Below are 22,006 nucleotides of genomic sequence, written 5' to 3'. Positions count from 1 at the left end.
GGACAGAGACCTTTCTTGTTCACTATTATAGCACATACCCACTCCCCAGCTCGTGCCTAGCACAAGAAGCCTTTTCATAAATAATCAATGAATGAATGCTCAAAGGCTCAGAGACCATGTCTTAATTTACTTTTGTGTTATCAACACCACGGGCAATGCCGATGCAAAGCGAGCACTCAGTCGTTTGTTCCATGTGAGATTCATTTAATGAAGGGATGACTCTCCTCTCTGGGTTTTAGACAAAACTGTATTTGAATCTTTCCCACTTTGCCAGCTGTGTGACTTTGAGCCTGGATTTAACTGCAAAATGAGCTAATGCTTATTTCACAGGGTTGCTCTAGGATGAGCAAAGGGCTTTGCATGACATCTGAAATAGTGTGTACTCATAGTATCCCTACTAGCACTGGGGGAAGGCTCAGGGAAGAAGTCTAAAAGAAGAAAGTGAATCCTCAACTAGGAAAAACAAACAAGAAACACAAACCAGCAAGTTTTGCATACAAAAAGTCACAACTTCCCTAAACTACCTTGCCTTAAGTGTTCATTTGTATCCAACTTTCTATTAGAATTGTTGGAGAAAGGAGCATGGTGGTGGGGTGGCTAGTCAACTTTGTTTTGCCCTGTTGCAGATCCCTTCTAGCAATGACTTAACCACCTGCCACTTGGAGTTGTTCAACTATACAGTAGGTAGTATTAAAAAATGTAGCGGTGCTCACAAGGACTAGGCAACTATTCAGAATCTATCCATTTAATGCATCATAACTGAAACCCTTCAGTGACAGGTGTTAGGGTAAATAGTTGAACCCCAAACAGCCTGCAAGGATCTGGCCTTTGGCCACCATTTTTGCCTCATTCCACCCCAATCTCCTCCTTGTTCCCTGAACTCCCAATAGATTTTCTTTGAATTTCAGCCACAGGACCTTTGCACATGTGCTCCTCTTTGTCTGGATGACTCCCTCAGTTAACTAGATTCACCTTTATAGCTGTTATAAGCTGTTATATACTGCTATACATATATATAGCTGTTATATACTTATTCAGAGACTTCCCTGACCTCCAGTCTAAGTCTTAGAACCTTCCTTCACTCTTTCACAGTAGGATTTCACTTTGCAATTATACACCCAATTGTGTGGTTATTTTGCTTAATGTTTGTCTCCGCCCATAATTTGTACTGCGTGACTAGGTTACCAGGTATATGCTCAGGGCCCAGAATAGTTCCTGGCCTGCGGTAGGTATTCAGTCAGTATCTGCTGAATGAATGAATAAATGAAAAGTTTCCAGGACTAGTGTAGGGATCTGAGTACCCAAGAGAGGAGGCCAGATCCCTGCCTCCCCTCTCCCCCTGCAGTTAAAGAGTGGTGTTGGGGACACAGACCAATAAACACAAGAGTACCCTGCGTGCAAAGAAGCTACGCCCCGTGCCTCCTTTTAGCTGATGGGCGATTCCTTGAACTAAACCTTCCCCAGAGTGTTCGGAGGAAGGGGTGGGTTTAAGGGCGGATACTGAAGGTGACCGATCCCCTGAACAATGGTCAGATCCCGGTGGAGATCCCGGTGGAGCAAGGCTGGGGAAGCCCACGCTGCCGACCTCGGGCAGGCCACCAGCTGACCTCTCTCGCCGTCCCTAGTACCCACAGTGGCGCGCCCTCACCAGCGCCCCGGCGCTCGGGCCAATGCGCCCGGGCGCGCCAGCTGCACCCGGGTCCGGGCGCGCGCGATTGGCAGCCCCCAGGCTCAGCCCTCCCGCCCCACCCCCTCCGACAAAGTCCGGCCCCCGCCCGCTCCGCGGCGGCCACCGCTTCCCCCTCGCTGCCCCGGGGTTGTCCCGCGCGGGGCCCGATTCCGGCCGCGCGTTCCTCCTAGGCGCCGCGGAGCAACCGGGTTCGAGACGCCCGCAGTCGGCGCAGTCCTCTCCCGGGCCGGAGCATGAAGGTCGAGTTTGCGCCGCTCAACATCCCGCTGGCGCGGCGGCTGCAGACGGCCGCGGTGCTGCAGTGGGTCCTGTCCTTCCTGCTGCTCGGTAAGGGCCCCGCGCGCTTCCGGGCGCTCAAGATCCAGGCCAGACTCCGCGGTGCAGGGGGCCTCCGTCTCTCCCTCGCGGACAGTCCTTGTCCAAGGACATGCTTAGATCCTCCAGCCCTTCTTCCCGTGTAAGTCAGAACACGCAGGTCAAAGAGGGAGTTCGAACTAACTTGGGACTCTTGGTTTCTCTCCGCACGTGCACCTCGTAGCGAGCAACTCTTTGGCAGCTGTTTCCCCTGTGCTTTTTTTTTAATTGATGCGTACCTTACCTACCGTAAAAGGCACAGATGATAATTATACAACTTCATGACTTTTGGCAAATGAATACACCCAAATGTAACCACAATCCAATCAAGCCATGGAACATTGCATTATATGGCCCCGCAAATGTTAGTAAACTTGTTTCCTGAATTCATAGAAAACCAATGCCCGAGTATTTACAGCCTGATTCCTTCCTCATCCCACCCTTGTGACAAATAGCCGTATTAGCTTTTCCGTGTTTAAGATCATCCGGGTGCAGAAAGGTACCTTTGTACGAGGAAGGCTGCAGCAAACATCAGTTTGGGTTGGGTGGCTTCTATATGTAAGTAACTCGACCCACAGGTGTGTTCTAGCTTGTTCCCAAGTTAATCCTATCGAGAAAGGCACCTTGAGGCAGTCTCTAGATGGAGCAGGGTGGTTTACCTGAGCGCTTTTTTTCCTGGATGTTTGTTCAGCTCTTGGAATAAATGGGGGATGATGGTATGAAAAGAGGGAGGAATTACTGAGAACTTGCACTCTTCTGAAGGCTAACATCATTTGTATGCTATACTAAGATCATGGGTTGTACACTGTGGAAGCCACAATAACAGTAATAATAAACTCATTGCACTGTAGAGGTCTACACTTTTTTGAAATGGTTTCACATTTTGAATGCTTAGGTCCGTGGTTCTCAACCCTGGTTGGTTGCACATTAGAATCACTAGGGGAACTTCTAAAAAAAATACAGATGCCCAGGCTCTATCCCTGGAATCTCTAATTCATTCGTTACAGAATGGAGCCCCGTGCATCAATATTTTGTATGTATGTAACCATATAAATGTGTGTGTATATACACAAACTCTCCAAGTGACTCTACGGTACAGCTAGGGTTTACTGAAAAAGGAACTTCAAACCGTGAACTCATTAAGCCCTCACAGGCCAAACCGTGTGACAGGTGTGGTAGCATTACACTCCAAAGCACCATATACTATTAACCCTGCGATCTTCACAACAACCCTAGGAGACAAGTAGTGTTCATCCCTGCACTCATTGGACAGACGAGGAAACTAAGAGGTGAAGTAAATTGTTCAAGGTCACAGTTGGAGGAACTGGCCGCAAACCCAAGTATTCTGCCCAGGGTCCCTGCTTTCACTGCTGGGCCGCCCACTCCAATGGCTTGAACTTGGAGACTGTCTTCCTTGCCGATCAGTCGCACATCTCTGGTGGCCCACGGTTGGTCCTTTTCTTGCACGGCACTCATCATTGCTTGTATTTACTCATGCCTGCGGTTACTTGAGAGAGGTCTGTATGACCAGCCTTGTCCACCAGCTCAGTGAAGGAGCCCTCAGCCCATGCCTGGCCCCTGGAAGGCAAAAATAAATACTTGGTTGAATGACTCTCTCCACTCTGTCACCCGGAAGGGAGGCTCTCCACCCCATGTGTCTCTAGTTGTATTAACCTGCGTCATCCTCACAGCAACACTGTGATATAGGAACTACCCCGGTACGCATTTACAAATGAGGGAGCTCAGAGGTGAAGTCAATTGCTCAAGGTCACATGGCTCTAAGTAGGTGGAAGAGCCACAAGTGTCAAATGTGAGTGAACTAGTGACTTAGGTCTGACTAATGATTCTTTTTTTTTTTCTTTTCTCTCTTTTTTTTTTAAAGATTTTATTTATTTATTTGAGAGAGAGAGAATGAGAGACAGATAGCAAGAGAGGGAAGAGGGTCAGAGGGAGAAGCAGACCCCCCGCTGAGCAGGGAGCCCGATGCGGGACTTGATCCCGGGACTCCAGGATCATGACCTGAGCTGAAGGCAGTCGCTTAACCAACTGAGCCACCCAGGCGCCCCTGACTAATGATTCTTAATTTGAGTCAGACTAGAGTGGCTTGCAGACCTTTTAAATGCTTTTATTGCATGCATTTGACATTTGTGTTGCTGGAAGCATATTATTTTGTACTATATATAGCAGTAATTTTATTTTGAAAACTTTCCAAATGCAAAAAGTAGAGAGAAGTGTATGAACTCTCATATACCCATTACCTGTGTTTATAATTATTTTAACAATTTGCCATATTAGTTTTATCTATTGTTTTTGCAAACATTTTAAAACAAGTCACAGTAGGGCGCCTGGGTGCCTTTTTTTTTTTTTTAAAGATTTTATTTATTTATTCATGAGAGACAGAGAGAGAGAGGCAGAGGGAGAAGCAGGCTCCCAAGGAGCAGAGAGCCCGATGCGGGACTCGATCCCAGGACCCTGGGATCATGACCTGAGCCGAAGGCAGACGCTTAACCATCTGAGCCACCCAGGCGCCCCAGGTTTAACTTTTTAAGAAGCTGACAAACTTTCTTCCTGGGTGGTTGTACCATTTTCTATTCCCACCAGCAGTGCATGGTTGCTCCAGATCCTTGCCATCACTTGATAGAGCCATTTTTTAAAAAATTTTGCAATTTAATAAGTGCGTAGTAGTGTTTCATTGTGGTTTTAGCTTGCATTTCCCTGGTGACTAATGATGTTGAGCATCTTTTCATATGCTTATTTGCTATCTGTATATCTTACCTTTTGAAGTACCTGCTTAAATCTTTTGCCCATTTTTAATTGGGTTGCTTGTTTTCTATTGGGTTTAGAAAGTTGGTTGTGTTCTTCTGGATACAAGTCTTTCATCAGCTATGTACTTTGTATAGATTTTTCTTCCACTCTAGGGTTTATCTTTTCATTCTCTGAACAGTGTCATTTAAAGAGCAGAAGTTTTTAATTTTGATGGAGTCCAATTTATCCATATTTTCTTTGTGGATTGTGTTTTTGGTGTTTTATGTAGGAATTTTTTGCTTAATCCAAGGCCAGAAAGATTTTTTATATTTTCTTCTACATGTTTTATAGTTTTATGTTTTATATATAGGTTTGTGATCCATTTGGGGTTAATTTTTGTATATGCTACAAGGTCTAAGTTCATTTTTTCCACATATGTATAATCCAGTTGTTCCAGCCCCATGTCTTAAAAAACAGAACAAAAACAAAATCTGTCCCTTCTCTACTGTAGTGCCCTGTGTCTTTGTCAAAAGTTAGGTATTTGTATAGGGGTGGGTTTACTTCTGGACTCTCTATTCTGTTCCATTCATCTGTTTGCCTATCTTGATGCCAGTACAATGTTGTTGTGATTGCTGTAGCTTTATAATAATTTCTGGAATCAGATCTCATTAGTCCTCAGACCTTGGTGCTTTTTTTTCAAAGTTGTTTTGATTATCATATAGATTCTTTGTGTTTCCATGTGCACTTTAGGTTCAGCTTGTCTATTTCCACACACACACACAAAAAAGCCTGCTGGGATTTTCATTGAAAATGATTTTTTATTGAGATTAGTCTATAGATGAATTTGGAGAAAATTGATATCTCAAAAATATTGAGTCTTCCACTGTGTGTGGTTTTTTTTTGTATTTTTTATATCAGAAGTTTTTAAACTTTAGAGCCTATTTAAGAATCACTTGGGGATTTTTGTTAAAATACAAATTCCCCAGAGACTGATTCTGTAGGTCTCAGGGAGGGCCATTACATTTTTTTTTTTAACTCTTTATTTTGAAATAATTTCAGAAATACTCATTGTAGAAAATAAAAATTCTGGGCACCTGGGTACCTGGGTAGCTCTGTTGGTTAAGTGTCTGCCTTTAGCTCAGGTCATGATCCCAGAGCCTGCTTCTCCCTCTGCCCCCTTGCCCCCACCCTGCTCGTGCTCCCTCACTCTCACAAAAATAAATAAAATCTTAAAAAAAAAAAAAAGAAAAGGTCTAGAAAATTACAAAAATTCCAATATTCCTTCATCAGATTCCCCAAATGTTAACATTTTACCATATTTTCTTTCTTTCTTTCTCTGTCCGTCTTTCTCCCCACACACATATACACGCACACACACGCACACAGTTACTATTTTTTTTTAAGTTTTTAAGGATAAGTTACAGACATGGTTTCTCTTTATCCTTACGTACTTTAGTGCATATTTCCTAAAACCAAGGATACTCTCTTACATAACCACAGTACAATTATCCAAATGAGAAAAGTAACTGATACAGTTCAGCAATCTAATCCATACATAGAATCCATACATAGACCCTATTCACATTTTGGTAACTGCCCCACAAATGTCCTTTATAGCAAAGGAACCCACATGTTGTATTTAGTTATGTCTCTCTTTAATTATGGTTTTCAGTTCGTAGCTATACCAAATAGTTGTGCTTATTTTGTCCTTCAGATTGGAAACATTTAGAAATATTAAGAACATGGGATTAGTTTCAACTGGATCCTGGTAATTTATGTGCATTCATTAGGTGAAGAAGTGGGTCCAATAAAGACTTGCTTTTAGACAAGAAAAATGCAGTTCCCTCTCCCTAAAACTTTTTAAAAGCAGTGTGGAACAGACCCACCCATGAGGAATACTGAGCTGCAAAATTCTGCAGAGGGGTCTGAGATTTGTCTTTTAGCACCATCCTAAGAAACTCTGGGAGGTAAGTTCCCTTAAAACAGGAATTTTAAAAATCAGAAGAATGTTACGCTTACATTCTTATAATCAACAGATGGCTCTGATTGTGTTTTGAAATACAATGCCTCAGGAACAGGAAAGAAAAGAATGTGATGTGCTAAACTCTGAATTCCATTTTCTTCCTGTGTGTGCACTCTGTTGCATGGTTAAAATAAGTATAGAAACAATTTTCATAGGGGAGAAATGAAAACTTCTTTGATAGAAGTGGGAAGGATACACATACAAATTAAATATTTTCAATTATTTCTTAATATTGGTCGCTATTTAATCCAAATGAATAAAACTTAAGTAGTCTTTGCAATATTCTTCTGATGCTGTTTGCTCATGGAAATTTAATAGAATCATGTTCAAGACGAGAATATTCTTACCTAAGTAGATTTGTTCTACAGTTTTGTTTCTTATTTCTTTCTGGTGGAGTCATTTTATTTCTTTTCTAAAAATAATCTTTTGAGGGCGCCTGGGTGGCTCAGTTGGTTAAGCGACTGCCTTCGGCTCAGGTCATGATCCTGGAGTCCCGGGATCGAGTCCCGCATCGGGCTCCCTGCTCGGCAGGGAGTCTGCTTCTCCCTCTGACCCTCCCCCTTCTCATGTGCTCTCTCTCATTCTCTCTCTCAAATAAATAAATAAAATCTTTAAAAAAAAAAAAATCTTTTGATTATACGATAATTCAGATTAGTAATTAGAAAAACTGAGCAGGGTAGAAGGGCTTTTAAAGACCCTAGAGAAATTCCATATTCTTATCCAGAGGTAATTATTAGTATTTTGGCATATTTTTCCTCCTGTTTACCTGTTTTTAAAACTTATTTTTACTAAAGTAATATTTGCACTGGAGAACAAATCAAATAACATTTTGGACTGAACCGTGTGCCATTGGTTTTTTAAAGGTCTCAAGCAGTCAGTAGGGGCTAATAACATTTACGGAGAGTTTCCCGTATACCGTCTCTATTCCAAAGGCTTTCTGTGTGTTATCTAAGTTTCATTAACCAATTATTTTTCCATGTTATAAATATTACTGTCTTAAATTTTGAAAAACTGTTAAACCTAGAACTTAAAGGAATTTATCAATTTATGTACATCAGGTCTTTGAAGTGAGCATAGGTAAAACACGTTATTAGGATTCATGGCCTTTTCCAATTCTGCTAACACTGATGGGGCATTTGTCCTGGATTAGACACTGTACTATGCCTTTGCATTTGTACTTTCTTGTTCAGTGCCCTTGAACTGATATTCAGCATCCAGGTGAGAGCACTGGAGTCAGAAAGAGTGAGGGCAGCAGAGGAAGATCATTACTCAATGCTGCAGGAACGGCATGTGTCCACGGAAGCACTGAAGGACCCTTCCCCACCCCAAATCGTAGACCTTGCCACCACTCCTTGCCAAAAGTCTTCAGTTCATGGAAAAAATGTAATCTTCATCCCCGATTTTGCTAGAACACTTCTTTTCTATAAAGCTAGGGAAACCTACAGGCAGCTTTGAAGCTGGAAGTGGGTCATTGAATCAGTCTCATTTCCTTTATATGTGAGAGGTTGGAAGTCAAGATTTATTTTGCAGCTGCAGGACTGGCTCTATGAGGTTCCAGCTCATTCCCAGCCAGGCAGCAGTGCTTAACCTGCTATGATCAGGTATATGTGTGGTTCATACATTTCCTCCCATTTTTTAATTTTGGAAAATTTCAAACCTCCAGAAGTACTGAAAGAATAGTTCAGTAAACATTTTTTTTTTAACTTGGATTCGCCAGCTCTTAGCGTTTTTCCACATTTGCATGTGTGAGCACATTCTCTCTCCCTCCACACACACTTTGTTATTATTGTTGCTGTTGAACCATTTGAAAGTAAGAAAAGAAATTAAGTTGTAGACATCATGGCACTTCATGCTAAATACTATAGAATGTGTTTCTTGAAAACTTTCTACATAATCACAATCCCATTATCATACCCAAGAAATTTGTTAGTGATATAATAATCTTATTTAATATATGGTTCATATTCAAATTTCCTTAATTGTCCTCATATTTTCCTTTAAAGCTAGACCAGCTTCTACACCTTTTTTTTTTTTTTTTAAGATTTTATTTACTTATTAGAGAGAGAGAGAGTGAGCATGAGCAGGGGCAGAGGCAGAGGGAGAAGCAGGCACCCTGCTGAGCAGGGAGCCCGACGTGGGGCCCGATCCCAGGGCCTTGGGATCATGACCTGAGGCGAAGGCAGCCGCTTAACCAACTGAGCTACCCAGGCGTCCCACCTTTTATTTGTTTTTTAATCTCTTATACCACTGATATTTTCTGAACAGCCCCAGTTACTTATAGAATGTCCCGCAGTCTGGACTTGCCTAATTATGTTGTCATGATTAGAGTCAGGTTGAGCATTTTTGGCAAAAAGACCACAAAAGTGATGGGGTTTATTTTCCATTAGATCATATCAAGAGGCATCATGTCATTTTGTCACTTTATTGGTGATGCTAAATTTAATGACAATGCCATGCATTTTGGCTGAGCCTTATTTGTTTCTGACTTTTAGTACTGTTGAAGTGCGTGGAGCATCGCAGCACTATTCACAGTAGCCAAAAGGTGGAAACAACCCAAATGTTGAATGGTGAATGTCGAACAGACATGATACAGCCATAGAGGGGAATATTATTCAGCCCTAAACAGGAATGAAGTACTGATACATGCTTCAAGATGGATGAACCTCAAACACCTGATGTTAAGTGAAAGTCTACAGAAGCTTACATATTGGATTATTCCATTTATATGAAGTATCTAGAGTAGGTAAATCCATAGATATCATGCAGAGTGGTGGTTGCCAGGGGCAAAGAAGAAGGGAATGGGGAGTAACTGCTTGATGGGTACAGGGTTTCATTTTTTTAATTTATTTTTTATTATGTTATGTTAATCACCATACATTACATCATTAGTTTTTGATGTAGTGTTCCATGATTCATTATTTGTGTATAACACAGGGTTTTATTTTTGAGTGATCTAAGTATTTTGCAACTAGGTAGAAGTGGTAGTTGTACAACATTGTGAATGTATTAAGCACCACTGGATTGATTTCTTTAAAATGGTTCATTTGTGTTATGTAAGTTTCACTTCAATAAAAAAAAAAAGGGGGAGGCAGCTTCCTAATGATGTAGAGGAAGTAGAATCTGTGGGCATGAAGTTATAATAGAGTATGAATGATAAAGGCTGGCTTGTGGTTTTCTTTTTTTTTTTTTTTTAATTTTAATTTTTTTTTGGCTTGTGATTTTTTATTCAACATATACCTCGGTCGAAGCAACTAAAATTCAGGCCTTCCGGGCAACTTGGTTTGTGGATCAAGACAATTTTAAAAAAGTATCAGCATCAGTTTTGAGAACTGCGCAGTATGTTGGAGTAGACTTTTGTATCTTTTCTCTTTGACCTCCAATTCAGAAGAATCATGTTACCTTGGATTGCTTAATGGGATAAAAATAGAAAAGAGAGGTGATCCGGTCACCTAGTTTTTTTAGTGTTTTCTTCTTTCAATCTAATTTAGGATCACGGGATTTAAAAAGCTATTTTGGTGCTGTTTATGATATGAAATATTAAAGAATGTATGCAATGTGTGAAGTGGGAGTTTAAATTAGACCAACTCCTTTGGATCGTAAGGAATCAAAGTGTATCAAGTGACAAAGGTGTTTCTGCTTGGTGATCCAGGGTTTTACTGACTGTCCTCTAGAAGTAAATTAAAATGTAGGGGAAATGTTATGCAGGATTATGTTTATAGAGAAAATTTGTTAGAAGCCCACATTTTCAAAAAGAAAAGGATGGTTGAATTAGTATTGCCATTCAATGGAATGTGAATCAGTCATCAAAAATACCATTTTTGAAGAGGTTTTAATACGAAATTTATAATATAAAACAGCTAGTGTGAGATCATCATAAGAGATACAATACAGAAATTAAAAAAAAAATGTGATCAACCATGTTAAGGAAACATAACCTGTTCATAGGGGAAAAAAAAAAAGACCACAAAGAAAATTTTATCAGTACTTTTGTTGAGTGACAAGAATGTGGGTGCTATTTTATCTGCTTTTACTTTTTGCATTTTCTAAACGTTTAATAGTAAATACAATGGCTTCCATTTGTCAAGTGCTTTCTGTGTGCCAGGCACGATGGCATGTCTGCATTTATTTCCCCACGGTCCTTGGAGGCGGCTGCTTTCCTTAGCTCATCTCACAGGTAAAGGCATTAAGGTTCAAGAGGTAAAAGAACTCGCCCCAGGTTAGGCAGCTAGCTGGTGGCAGATTCCTAACATAAGCAGTCCAATTCCAGATCCATGTTTTAACCATCATCCATGCAGAACGCTTAGTGGCTGTTAAACATAGATGCAGTATGTATTCAATTAGTGCGTGTGTGGTTGGGTTAGTGGAACACCGAATTAGTAGTCTGGGGACTTTATTTCTGGATCTGCTCTTGACTCCTTCTGTGGTTCAAATTAAGTTACTGTGCTTTTTTTCTCAGTTTCTCCATCATTATAGTAAGGAAAACAGAACCTCCCATTTGCCTGATTTCTTATGCTTATGAGCCTGCCTACGTGCTTGTAATAAATATTTGTAAGTTTATGGTGCTGTTGCCATGAGCTAAGACTAGTTTGGTTTTGTAAGAAAAAGAAAGTGTGTGGGTTTAAGAGTTAGGCAGATCCAGGTTCAAGTCCTTTGGACCCTCAGAATCTTTGCGCCTCAGTTTCCACATCTGCAAAATGGGGACAGTACTGTGTACCTTGAGGGTTGTGAGGAGAGAAAATGACATTGCCTGGGAGGTGGTCTCCACTCAGCAACTGTCCTCTCCCGTCTCTGCTCCATCTCAGCTCACCTGACCTAGAGTAGAGTACAGAGTAATGAGACCTACCAAAGTTTCTTGTACATTTTGGACACATTTTAGTAAAATAAAGAGAAAATTAACCAACAGCGGTGAATTGTCAGCACTCAGACCTGGGTAGAAGGAAGCAGGTGAAGCAAAATGAAATGATCCTGGTAGGAATGAGGGCAGAGGACACTCTTTTTGGCCGTGCTTCTGCAATCATGCTGGCTTTTCCAGAAAGCAACAAAACACTCCACGAAGGGGTAGAGGGCACATACTTCCTTCACCTTTCATGTGCTTTTCTTTAACAAACTTTAACCTACCCTGGAGAGAGCAGGTCATTCCTCTTATGGGGGTCAATTTTATATTTAGGTTAAATCTATACTGGGATATTTACTGATTTACATGTCTCCAGAAATATAAATATATGTTCTGTTTTCGGCAAAAAAAAAAAAAAAAAAAAATTGTATCTACAAAACTGTGATAGATCAAGGTGCTGTTAATCAGATACCATAATGGATGATTTGGGGACAAAACTCTTTGTAACAAAGTTGATAGGGAGTAGACAGGACTTTGGGCGACTGAAGTCAGCTCTAAAACCAAGACGGCAGCACCTAACAGAAGAGGAAGACCCAGTGGCACTCCTTGAAGTCATGGGTGGCATTTATTGAGCGCTTACTGGGTGCCAAGCTTTATGACTTTATGCTCCCCTCCTCCTTTCTCATTAATATTTCTCTCCCTCTCTTTTTATTTATTTTTTTTTTTTTAAGATTTTATTTATTTATTTGACAGAGAGATAGCGAGAGCAGGAACACAAGCAGGGGAAGTCGGAGAGGGAGAAGCAGGCTTCCCGCGGAGCAGGGAGCCCCATGTGGGGCTCAATCCCAGGTCCCTGAGATCATGACCTGAGCCGAAAGCAGACGCTTAATGACTGAGCCACACAGGCACCCCTCCCTCTCTTTTATTTATTTATTTGAGAGAGAGCATGTGAGTGGGGGTGGGAGAGGCAGAGGGAGAGGGAGAGAATCTTAAGCAGGCTCCCCACAAAGCGTGGAGCCCAAGACCCGGGGCTCAATCTCAGGAACCTGAGATCAGAACCTGAGCCGAAATCAAGAATTGGATGCTTAACCGACTGAGCCACCCAGGCGCCCCATATTTCTCTTCTTATAAATATTTTTTAGTATCATAGCACAGACATAAAAAAAAAATGTCTAGCTTAGCTTAATGTGTTACTTTAAGGCAAACATTCTCGTCACTACTACCCAGGTCAAGTTTTCTCTGTTCTTGCTTCATGTATTTTGAAGCTATGTCATTCGGTGCATAAACAATTTGGATTTTGCTTTGTCATAATGAAATGTTGCAAGTAGTGAAAGATGAACTAAGGCTCCTACGCTATTTCTGTTTCTGGCAACAGAGTTCCTGAAAACGGAGTTTGTTGCTAGAATGTTCCCTCTTTGTGGGCACATAAATAATGACTGCTCAGCAAGGTAAATACCTGTAGTAGGAACTCCTCTGCATCCCTTCTTTCAGCAGTGATTCCTCCACGTATCATGTCAGGGAGGCGCTGTAGGCCAGGGACTTTGCGAGTGGACTATGGATTTAGATCAACCACTTCCTTTCTTTGGGGCTTGGTCAGTTCATTTAACCTCTCTATGCCATTTTCTCTTCTACGAAAAGGACTGTGGCTGCTTCATTAATACTGTAGCTATATAAGGATTACATGAAAATATTTTGGCAGAGTACATAATACAGTACTTGGCATATAGTCAATATTCAATAAATGTTAAATAATACTGTATCATTGCTGTCTTGTCATATTGGACTGAGGCTCAGTTTAACGCACTTTTTGTATTAATTAAATCCCCCTGCCATGGACCACTGATTATATAGTACAGTGAGCAGATGCTAACTAACTCTGATTCCTGAGGTCTCTCCCTTTCTTACAGCACAGGTGTGCATTGGAATCATCGTGATACTGATCATATACAACTGTTGGTTCCTCTATGTCCCTTATATGACATGGCTTTACTTTGACTGGAGTACCCCAGAGCAAGGAGGCAGGAGATCCAAGTGGGTCAGAAGCTGGACCGTTTGGAAGTATTTTAAGGACTATTTTCCAATTCACGTGAGTAGAATTGTTTTATGTTGTAGTATCTGGAGCTGGGAGAAGAATGGAAATTTGTTTTCATCACAGGTAATTCAAGCTTTTTTCTTTTCAGAGAGAGAAAGCCTGCAAATCAGCCCAAATTACTAAATAGGATCTAAGCTAAATTGACACCATTTCGAAGGCTATGTGTGGGGGGCTCTGGGCTCAGGAAATAGTTTAAAAATTTGGAAAAAGCTCTAATGCAGAGAACTAAACAAGTCATGTTTCCCATTTCCTTTTTTTAAAAAAATATTTTATTTGAGAGAGAGAGATAGCGAGAGAGAGCATGAGCAGAGGGGAGAGGGAGAAACAGGCTCCCTGCCAAGCAGGGAACCCAATGTGGGGCTCGATTCCAGGACCCTGAGATCATGACCTGAGCCAAAGGCAGATGCTTAACTGACTGAGCCACCCAGGCGCCCCTCCATTTCCTTGTGACATAAAAACTAATCATGAGTTTCTTGGTTTCTTATTGGAATCTAATCTGGACCATTTTATTATTTTTTTAATCCCACTATATACTGTAGCTCATCAAAACTTGGGATTTGGATCCAAGTCACAACTATATATTTGGGTTTCACCCCCATGGAGTGCTTGTTGCTGGAGCCTTTGGAAATTTTTGTACAAATTATTCGGACTTCGAGGAGCTGTTTCCTGGCCTCACCACATATCTTCATGTGCTCCCATTTTGGTTCCGCTGTCCTCTCTTTCGAGAATATCTGATGAGCAGTGGTAAGTGAAGGCAAATCGTTATTTCTCCAGTGTTCTAGGGTGGCAGGACCACACCTCCCAAACACAGGTTTACAGTTTCGTAGTAAAACCCTGTGTCTGTATCCCTGTCTGATACTTCCCATGCTGCTTGGATGATTCTTGCCTCCCCGACTGGACTGGAAGTTCCAGGACGACACAGACCGTGTCTTTTTCTTTTTTTTCCCACCCCTTTCTAGCATAGGGCCTGGGATATAGGAATATTCAATAGATGTTAATTCAATGAAAGAATAAATTGATGAATGAATTTTGTGTATCCAGATGTGGAAGAAAGAATCTTGGGTCAAACAAGTGATAGATTGCACCTTTGGAAAAGCACTTTGCCTGTGTTTGTGAGCATTAGAGATGGAAAATGTCCTCCAATATGTCTTGACGTGATGGCCCTATATAAATGAAGCATACTTAATCTGTCTCTTTCTTCCCAGATTAAATAGAACTTGGCTCAGAAATGAGTTCATTCTACTCTGCTCCTCTGAGCTAGTGGAAGACTCTTCGGTTAATGAAACCATAATTCTACCAATTCCAAGAAAAAAATTTAGCTGAAATGCTATAAAGACACTATATGAGTGTCCACAGAGGCTAAGCTTGTGTTAACAGTTCTCACGTTAATTTGAGGGGTTCAGCTTATTTGGTTTTCTAACTTGACCTACTTACTGACCCAGCGTGAACTGCAGTACCTTACAAAGTGCTTTATGTTTATTGTCTACATTAACTATTGTTGTCTTGCATTTCTTGGATATAAAGAAAAGTGGATAGTCTCTTTTTGAAAATTTATAATTTCAAAAAAAATTTACAATTTCAGGATGAATAAGTAGATATTCAGAGATAGAATTTTCCAGGCTCTTCCAGGTTTTCATTACTTCCTGTTAATTTCTCAAGTCTCTGTTGTCATTATATACCTGATAGGAAATCACTGAGCACCAGAGGACCAGGATCCCTGGCTGGGTTTTCAAGGTTCTGTGTATGGACCTTCACCCATATGGCCCTGGGCTCTTGGTCCAGTCTGGCTGTCACTGCGTCTGGCCTCTAGAGGGAGCACCAAACCTCCAAACTACTATAGAGGCAAAAACAAAAAAACCAAAAAACCCTTCCTTGTTTTGCCGACATCGATTGGGTTAGTTTTATAAAAGGAAAAAAATTAAAGGGAAATTTTTTAAATTTCAGAAAAGCACAGAAATACATTTACAATATACTGTTTGCTGATTCCAGCCACAAGTGAGGTTGGGTAGTGGTAACTGAGATGTAGGTACACCCCTCTCCGTGGCCACGTCAGATACATATAATCAATCTTAAGAGTCTTTCTCTCTATATATAGTGCCCTCAGAGTCATTGCCATTTGCTTGAGCTGGCATTTGAGATTAAACTTGTCTGTTCTTTCTGGCTTATGATATCATGAGATCTTTTCCTTTTTGCTATAACCTGAGATATCCTAGAAGCTAAATAAAAATATCCACATTTGTAGCTGGTAGAGTTTCAGGGCATCCTTATCTCAAAATTTGGAGAGTTCTCAATTTTTTCCTAGAACCAGCTTCCAGGACAGGCGCTGGCCCAAGGCTGCCCTTTTACTCTGTGCCTTCCTTGGTGGTTGCCTCTCTGGGTGTGAAAGACAGACAGACATGTGTACCAAACCTCATGTAGTAAAGAAGCAATAGAGTTTCAGAGGTCCTTTGCTGACCAGTGCCTGTTTTGCTCTTACCCATGGGATTTCCGTCACTCTAAGTCCCTGTAAGTCCCCCCTCCAGACTTTTCCTCTTGGTCCATTTTGGCGACTCTCTACTCATCAGCTGTCAGCCAGGGCACATTCTGTGTTTTGAGGCTCACGTTCCTTCCCATGTGCCCAGTAAGGCTCTGCAGGTAGCAGAGATCAGATCACAACAGCCACGCAGAGCCCAGAGGAGGTCGATATGAAGAATAGCTGATGGATTCGACAAGACATAGTGATTGTTGCGGCCTCAGGAAGGTAGCAACTGTGTATGTCGTATGATCAGCATCTAGCCCAGTGCCTTGCCTGGAGCAGGTGCTCAACAAGTGTTTTGAATGAAGGAATGAGTGGAGTCAACATGGTTGCTAAGAAGACGGGAATATGTTTGGGAGGAGCCTACACCTCTGACTTGCGTGACAAGGTAGATGATGGTCCCACTCACCTTGAGGGGTAATGTTGCAAGAAGAATACAGTGCATTGGGTCTGGAAACATGGAGTTTGAGGTGTCTTTGAGTTGGCAAGGTAGACACGTCCATTGGGCCATCGGGAAGTGTGGGTGTAGAGCCTCAGGAAGAAGAGGTCCCAGGAGATAGATTTGGGAGAACTCAGCACACATAAGTGGTATTTGAATCCATGTATGCAGATAACATTAGAAGGTGTTAGAGACTATGAAGGAGCCTGTCTTAGTACAGCCTGCTATAACAGAATGCTACTGACTGGGTGACTTAATAATAGACATTTATTTCTCGCTGTTCTGGAGGCTGGATGTCCAAGATCAAGGCGCTGGCAGATCTGGTGTCTGGTTCGAGCTCCTTTCCTGGCTTGCGGGCAGCCATCTTGTTATGTCCTCACATGACGGAGAGACAGCACCCTCCCCCTCTTCCTCTTTTTACAAGGACACTGATCCCATCTTGGGGGCTATGTTCTCATGACCTAATTACTTTCCAAAGGCCCTACCTCTTAATACCATCCTACTGGGGATTAGGGTTTCAACATAGAAATTTTAGAGGAATACAAATATGTAGTTCTTAGAGCCCTAAGACATAGCAGCAGTTAGTAAAGGGAGCTCAGAGAAGGAACTGAGAAGTGGCCAGAGGAGGGCCGGTGTCTGGAAACTCAGAAGGCCCTCTTTCCAATGGAAGTTATGCCTCCAGCTCCCACTCAGGGCATGCAGAGCAGAATGGCCATGCCTTGAACCCAGTAGAAGTTCAAACCCGTTGAGACTCAGGTACTCTACCCTCTAACCCACCACCCTCTGCCTCTTTAGTAGGTGGTTGCTCACTCAGAATCCTGCATTATTTTATATTCCCCCAGTAATAGGCACTTACAGTAAAATGAGCATATAATTGTCCTTTGAGAAATGAGGGTGTGTTGTGTCTTAATAAAGCCTGTCTGACACATTCTCTTATGACTCAAAAAATGGATAAAGCCATGAATGAAAGGAAACAATAAAACTTTAAAAAGCAATTATCTCTTTAATATAGGTCACGAGTGGCTTGTATTTTCATATTTTTTTCCCTGTAAGAGTTCATGGCCTTTTCCTCCAAGAGTACATAGTACATTCAAAATCTGAAAAGGAATCTTTAAAGTTATTTTTATGTGGGAAAGCCTGGTACAAAGACCAAACAATTATATAACTAGCTTAAATAAACAATTTATCAAAGTCAGACTAGACATTTTGGAACCATGTAAAGATCTGGTTATTTGTCAAATGTCTGAATTTTTGAAATAAATCATTTACATTATAAATCTAGGTTTGGGAAACAAGAATCCACACAAAATATCTGAAAACAGGCCCTTGTGTGTTCAGAAGATCCAGTGAAACCTCCTCTAAAGAATATGCTTTTTGGTTCTGAGCCAGGATTCACCAGGGTAGTGATCAAGGTCACCACGTACAGCTATGCAGGTTGTGCACTGAACAACTGCAGAGGGCACCTTTCACTTATAGTGCAATATGAATAGAATCCATAGAGTTGAGCAGCGTACAACCTACCCAAATAAGTGGAAGATCTAATAACAAATGACATTTTAAAGACCTAACCCAATCACCTGACAAAATGTTATATTTTATGAATGGAATATATTACCAAAGATCCGGCTGTGACAAAATTTTAAGCAAGATGTTCTAGGGAATTTTGTTAAATGTTCACTGATGCCATTGAATATTATGAGAGAAATATTTTAATTTTTAAGATAAATACTTAGCCCTTTTGTTTTATTCATTAAGGGTCAGTCTCAGTTTCTAAGAAAAGTGTGTCCCATGTGCTGAGCAAGGAGGAAGGTGGAAACATTTCAGTCATTGTTCTTGGGGGTGCAGAGGAATCACTGGATGCCCATCCTGGAAAATTCACTCTGTTCATCCGCCAACGGAAAGGATTTGTTAAAATTGCTTTGACCCACGGGTAAGTAGCTTCTCATTTCAGGTACCTGGGTCAGAGAAGTTAAGATGTTATTAAATGAACACAAAAAAATAAAGTAATTTCTCCAGTCCTTAAACACAGACTTCCTCTTAGCTGACCTTCAAATAAAAGCAGATGTGGATGTTCATGGGAAATGGCATACAACGTTCCCCCTAAGGTAGTGCAGTGCCATGGCATCCAGAAGTTAAACTCACCTTTAAAAACAAAGCAAACAGGAGCACTTGGGTGGCTCAGTCTGTTGGGCATCTGCCTTCAGCTCAGGTCATGATCCTAGGGTCCTGGGATTGAGCCCCACATTGGGCTCCCTGCTCAGCAGGGAGTCTGCTTTTCCCTTTCTCTCTGCTTCTCCCCCTCCTACGCATTTTCTCTCTCTCTCAAGTAAATAAATAAAATATTTTTTTAAAAAAGCAAACAGGGGCATCTGGGTGACGCAGTCGTTAAGCGTCTGCCTTTGGCTCGGGTCATGATGGGATCAAGCCCCGCATCGGGCTCCCTGCTCAGTGGGAGGCCTGCTTCTCCCTCTCCTACTCCCCCTGCTTGTGTTCCCTCTCTCGCTGTCTCTCTCTCTGTCAAATAAATAAATAAAATCTTAAAAATAAATAAAAATTTTAAAAAGCAAGCAAAAAGTACAAAATTTTATATACGGAGTATAAATTTCCAGCCAAATGAACAAACAAATCATGGTCTGGACTCTAGGTGGAAAGGAAGCTTCCCGGAGCCTTGATTTTTCTATGGAATAAAATACCACGAATTGCTAAGCTGCTGAAGTACTGCCCCAAAGGATTTCTTTCTTTCTTTTTTTTTTTTAAGATTTTATTTATTTTTTGACAGAGACACAGCAAGAGAGGGAACACAAGCAGGGCGAGCGGGAGAGGGAGAAGCTGGCTTCCCGCGGAGCGAGGAGCCCGATGCAGGGCTCGATCCTAGGACTCTGGGATCATGACCTGAGCTAAAGGCAGATGATTAACGACTGAACCACCCAGGCGCCCTGCCCCAAAGGATTTCAAGTATAAGTCAGCTTCATTGATTGAAACATGAAATTAGCAGTATAGGGAGACATGGGAACATTGAAAAATTCTTGGCTCAGTGATTCATCAGTAGCGTACAACACCCAGTGCCCATCATAATGCATGCCCAATCGTTGAACACTGCATCAAAAACTAATGATGTACTATATGCTGCCTATTTGAACATAATAATTAAATAAATGAATAAAAAGATTGAAAGAAAAAAAAGAAAAATTGTTGGGATATGTTGCAAAAGTCATCTGAACAGAATAAAATACTTAAATCATTTTCCTTAAAAATTTGTATTCTTCCGCTTTGTTTGTAGCGCCTCCTTGGTCCCAGTGTTTTCTTTTGGAGAAAATGAGCTATTTAAACAAGTTAACAACCCTGAAGGCTCATGGCTTCGAACTGTGCAAGAGAAGCTACAGAAGGTCATGGGGTTTGCTTTGCCGCTGTTCCATGCCAGAGGAATTTTTCAATACAATTTTGGCCTGATGCCCTATAGGAAACCTATCCACACTGTTGGTATGTATATCGAAGACTAAAGGCTTCTTAGAATAAGTAAAAGTATTACCTTACTTTGAGCAATGTTATTGTTATTGATTGCAGGGCTAATGCAAGGGAAGGGGCTTTGAGTAAGAACTTCCTAAAATAAGAATCCTGTAGATGTGACTTGAGCTTCATTTATGGCATGCCTTTTAGCTAAGAAATGACTGTATTTTCCACTTGGAAATTGATTACTTTCAAGAATACTACTATTGGGGGCGCCTGGGTGGCTCAGTCATTAAGCGTCTGCCTTCGGCTCGGGTCATGATCACAGGGTCCTGGGATCGAGCCCCGCATCGGGCTCCCTGCTCCATGGGAGGCCTGCTTCTCCCTCTCCCACTCCCCCTGCTTGTGTTCCCTCTCTCGCTGTGTCTCTCTCTGTCAAATAAATAAATAAAATCTTAAAAAAAAAAAAAAAAAGAGAATACTACTATTGAACTACAACAGGGAGAATCCAATTTAGACATAAGGTTCCTAGTATTCTATATGAATCTATTTCTCTGTACCAGCAGATTGTAACGTAGCAATTCTTTGATGAACACATTACATCAGTCTATTAATCGACGCAGATTTCTGTGTAATAGAAATCTTCATCGTGTGCAATTCACCTAGGCACTAGTTTCTGTAGCAAAAGCATTTTGGGGGGCCTCTCACTGTTTTTATATGTATTCTAACATGAACTGATTTTATTTTAAAAGGTACATTGGGGGGAATTGAGATGGGGGAGGAAGGTGACAGATTGTCGATGGAAGGACTGAGGGGCAGAGTAATTAGCTCTTCACACAGAAAGTGACCTGGATTGCTGAGCAGAAGAAAGTGCAGAGCCAGATACTAATAGCACAGTTAACCAAACTGTATACTTCATCTGAAACTGGACGTAAAAGTTTCACCATGGTAGTCCATTAAATGACATTCAAAATGTTTTTAGATCTGTTTCATTAGAATGGGATTTTACTGTTTACTGTCAGTTTCTGAGAGCTTTGCATGTCACATGCAGTCACATGACACTTTTTTTTTTAAGATTTTATTTATTTATTTGAGACAGAATGAGAGAGAGAGAGAGAGCACATAAGAGGGGGGAGGGTCAGAGGGAGAAGCAGACTCCCTGCCGAGCAGGGAGCCTGATGCGGGACTCGATCCAGGGACTCCAGGATCATGACCTGAGCCGAAGGCAGTCGCTTAACCGACTGAGCCACCCAGGCACCCCACGTGACACTATTTTTAAATGAGGTATTTAATTCAAATGGAATGTTAACAGACTGTTGATTAGTTAGTGTAATGGGAACCCAGAGATGAGTTTGCAATTGTGTTTTTCCAAGATAAGCTGGTTATATTTCTTTGGCATAATATATATTTTTTAACCAGATAATCCACATGGGTTAGACCATGATTTTTCTTTGTTGTAATATTAAGTAGTAATTTTTGGTCCCTTATGTGCAAAGTACTGTAGTTGGCCTTTTTGGGGATATGAGGAGAATTGAAAGACATGATTTTTAGGAGCTAAAAGTTTAATTAAGTATAACTCATACACACATGAAGTAAGTTGCCAATGTTGAAAGCCAAGTGTATTTTGTTGATTTAAATGATTATAGTTATCGCCTGGTGGGGGTAAACTGTAGTTTTAAGTAAAGTGGTCATCATATGATACAGCCTAATTATAACTCTACTGACAATTAATTGGTCAAGGGTCAAATGGAAATGACCGAATCGGAATTCGTTGTTGCGACTAGAAAACCTAGAACTTTGGTCTTCACTTGTGCCTGTCTAACTCATTTTTCTTCAAGACTTAGAATAAGAGAAAATTGCTTCAGTC

At 41.2% G+C, this 22,006-nt stretch overlaps 1 protein-coding gene across 10 annotated transcripts in view; it reads left to right on the top strand.

Annotated features, from left to right (window-relative positions):
• Window positions 1-1,570: 1,570 nt before the first annotated feature.
• The window catches only part of MOGAT1 (monoacylglycerol O-acyltransferase 1), a 94,388-nt gene continuing 73,952 nt past the window's right edge, over window positions 1,571-22,006 (top strand). The window contains exons 1-5 of one of the 10 annotated variants that reach the window (XM_081813501.1): window positions 1,571-2,017; window positions 13,554-13,732; window positions 14,278-14,482; window positions 18,448-18,622; window positions 19,973-20,172. In XM_081813501.1, the coding sequence (XP_081669627.1) occupies window positions 1,924-2,017; window positions 13,554-13,732; window positions 14,278-14,482; window positions 18,448-18,622; window positions 19,973-20,172 (853 nt within the window). In that variant the 5' untranslated portion in view covers window positions 1,571-1,923. Of the gene's footprint in view, window positions 2,148-13,101; window positions 13,239-13,553; window positions 13,733-14,277; window positions 14,483-18,447; window positions 18,623-19,972; window positions 20,173-22,006 lie in introns of those variants that run through there. The other 9 variants (XM_081813505.1, XR_014143364.1, XM_081813502.1 and 6 more) reach the window with 9 other exon arrangements.

The sequence above is a fragment of the Leptonychotes weddellii genome, chromosome 3 (genome assembly GCF_054177405.1).
Source record: "Leptonychotes weddellii isolate Sample4059 chromosome 3, ASM5417740v2, whole genome shotgun sequence".
Lineage (NCBI taxonomy): Eukaryota > Metazoa > Chordata > Mammalia > Carnivora > Phocidae > Leptonychotes > Leptonychotes weddellii.
This window is presented reverse-complemented; position numbering and strand designations above follow the sequence as displayed.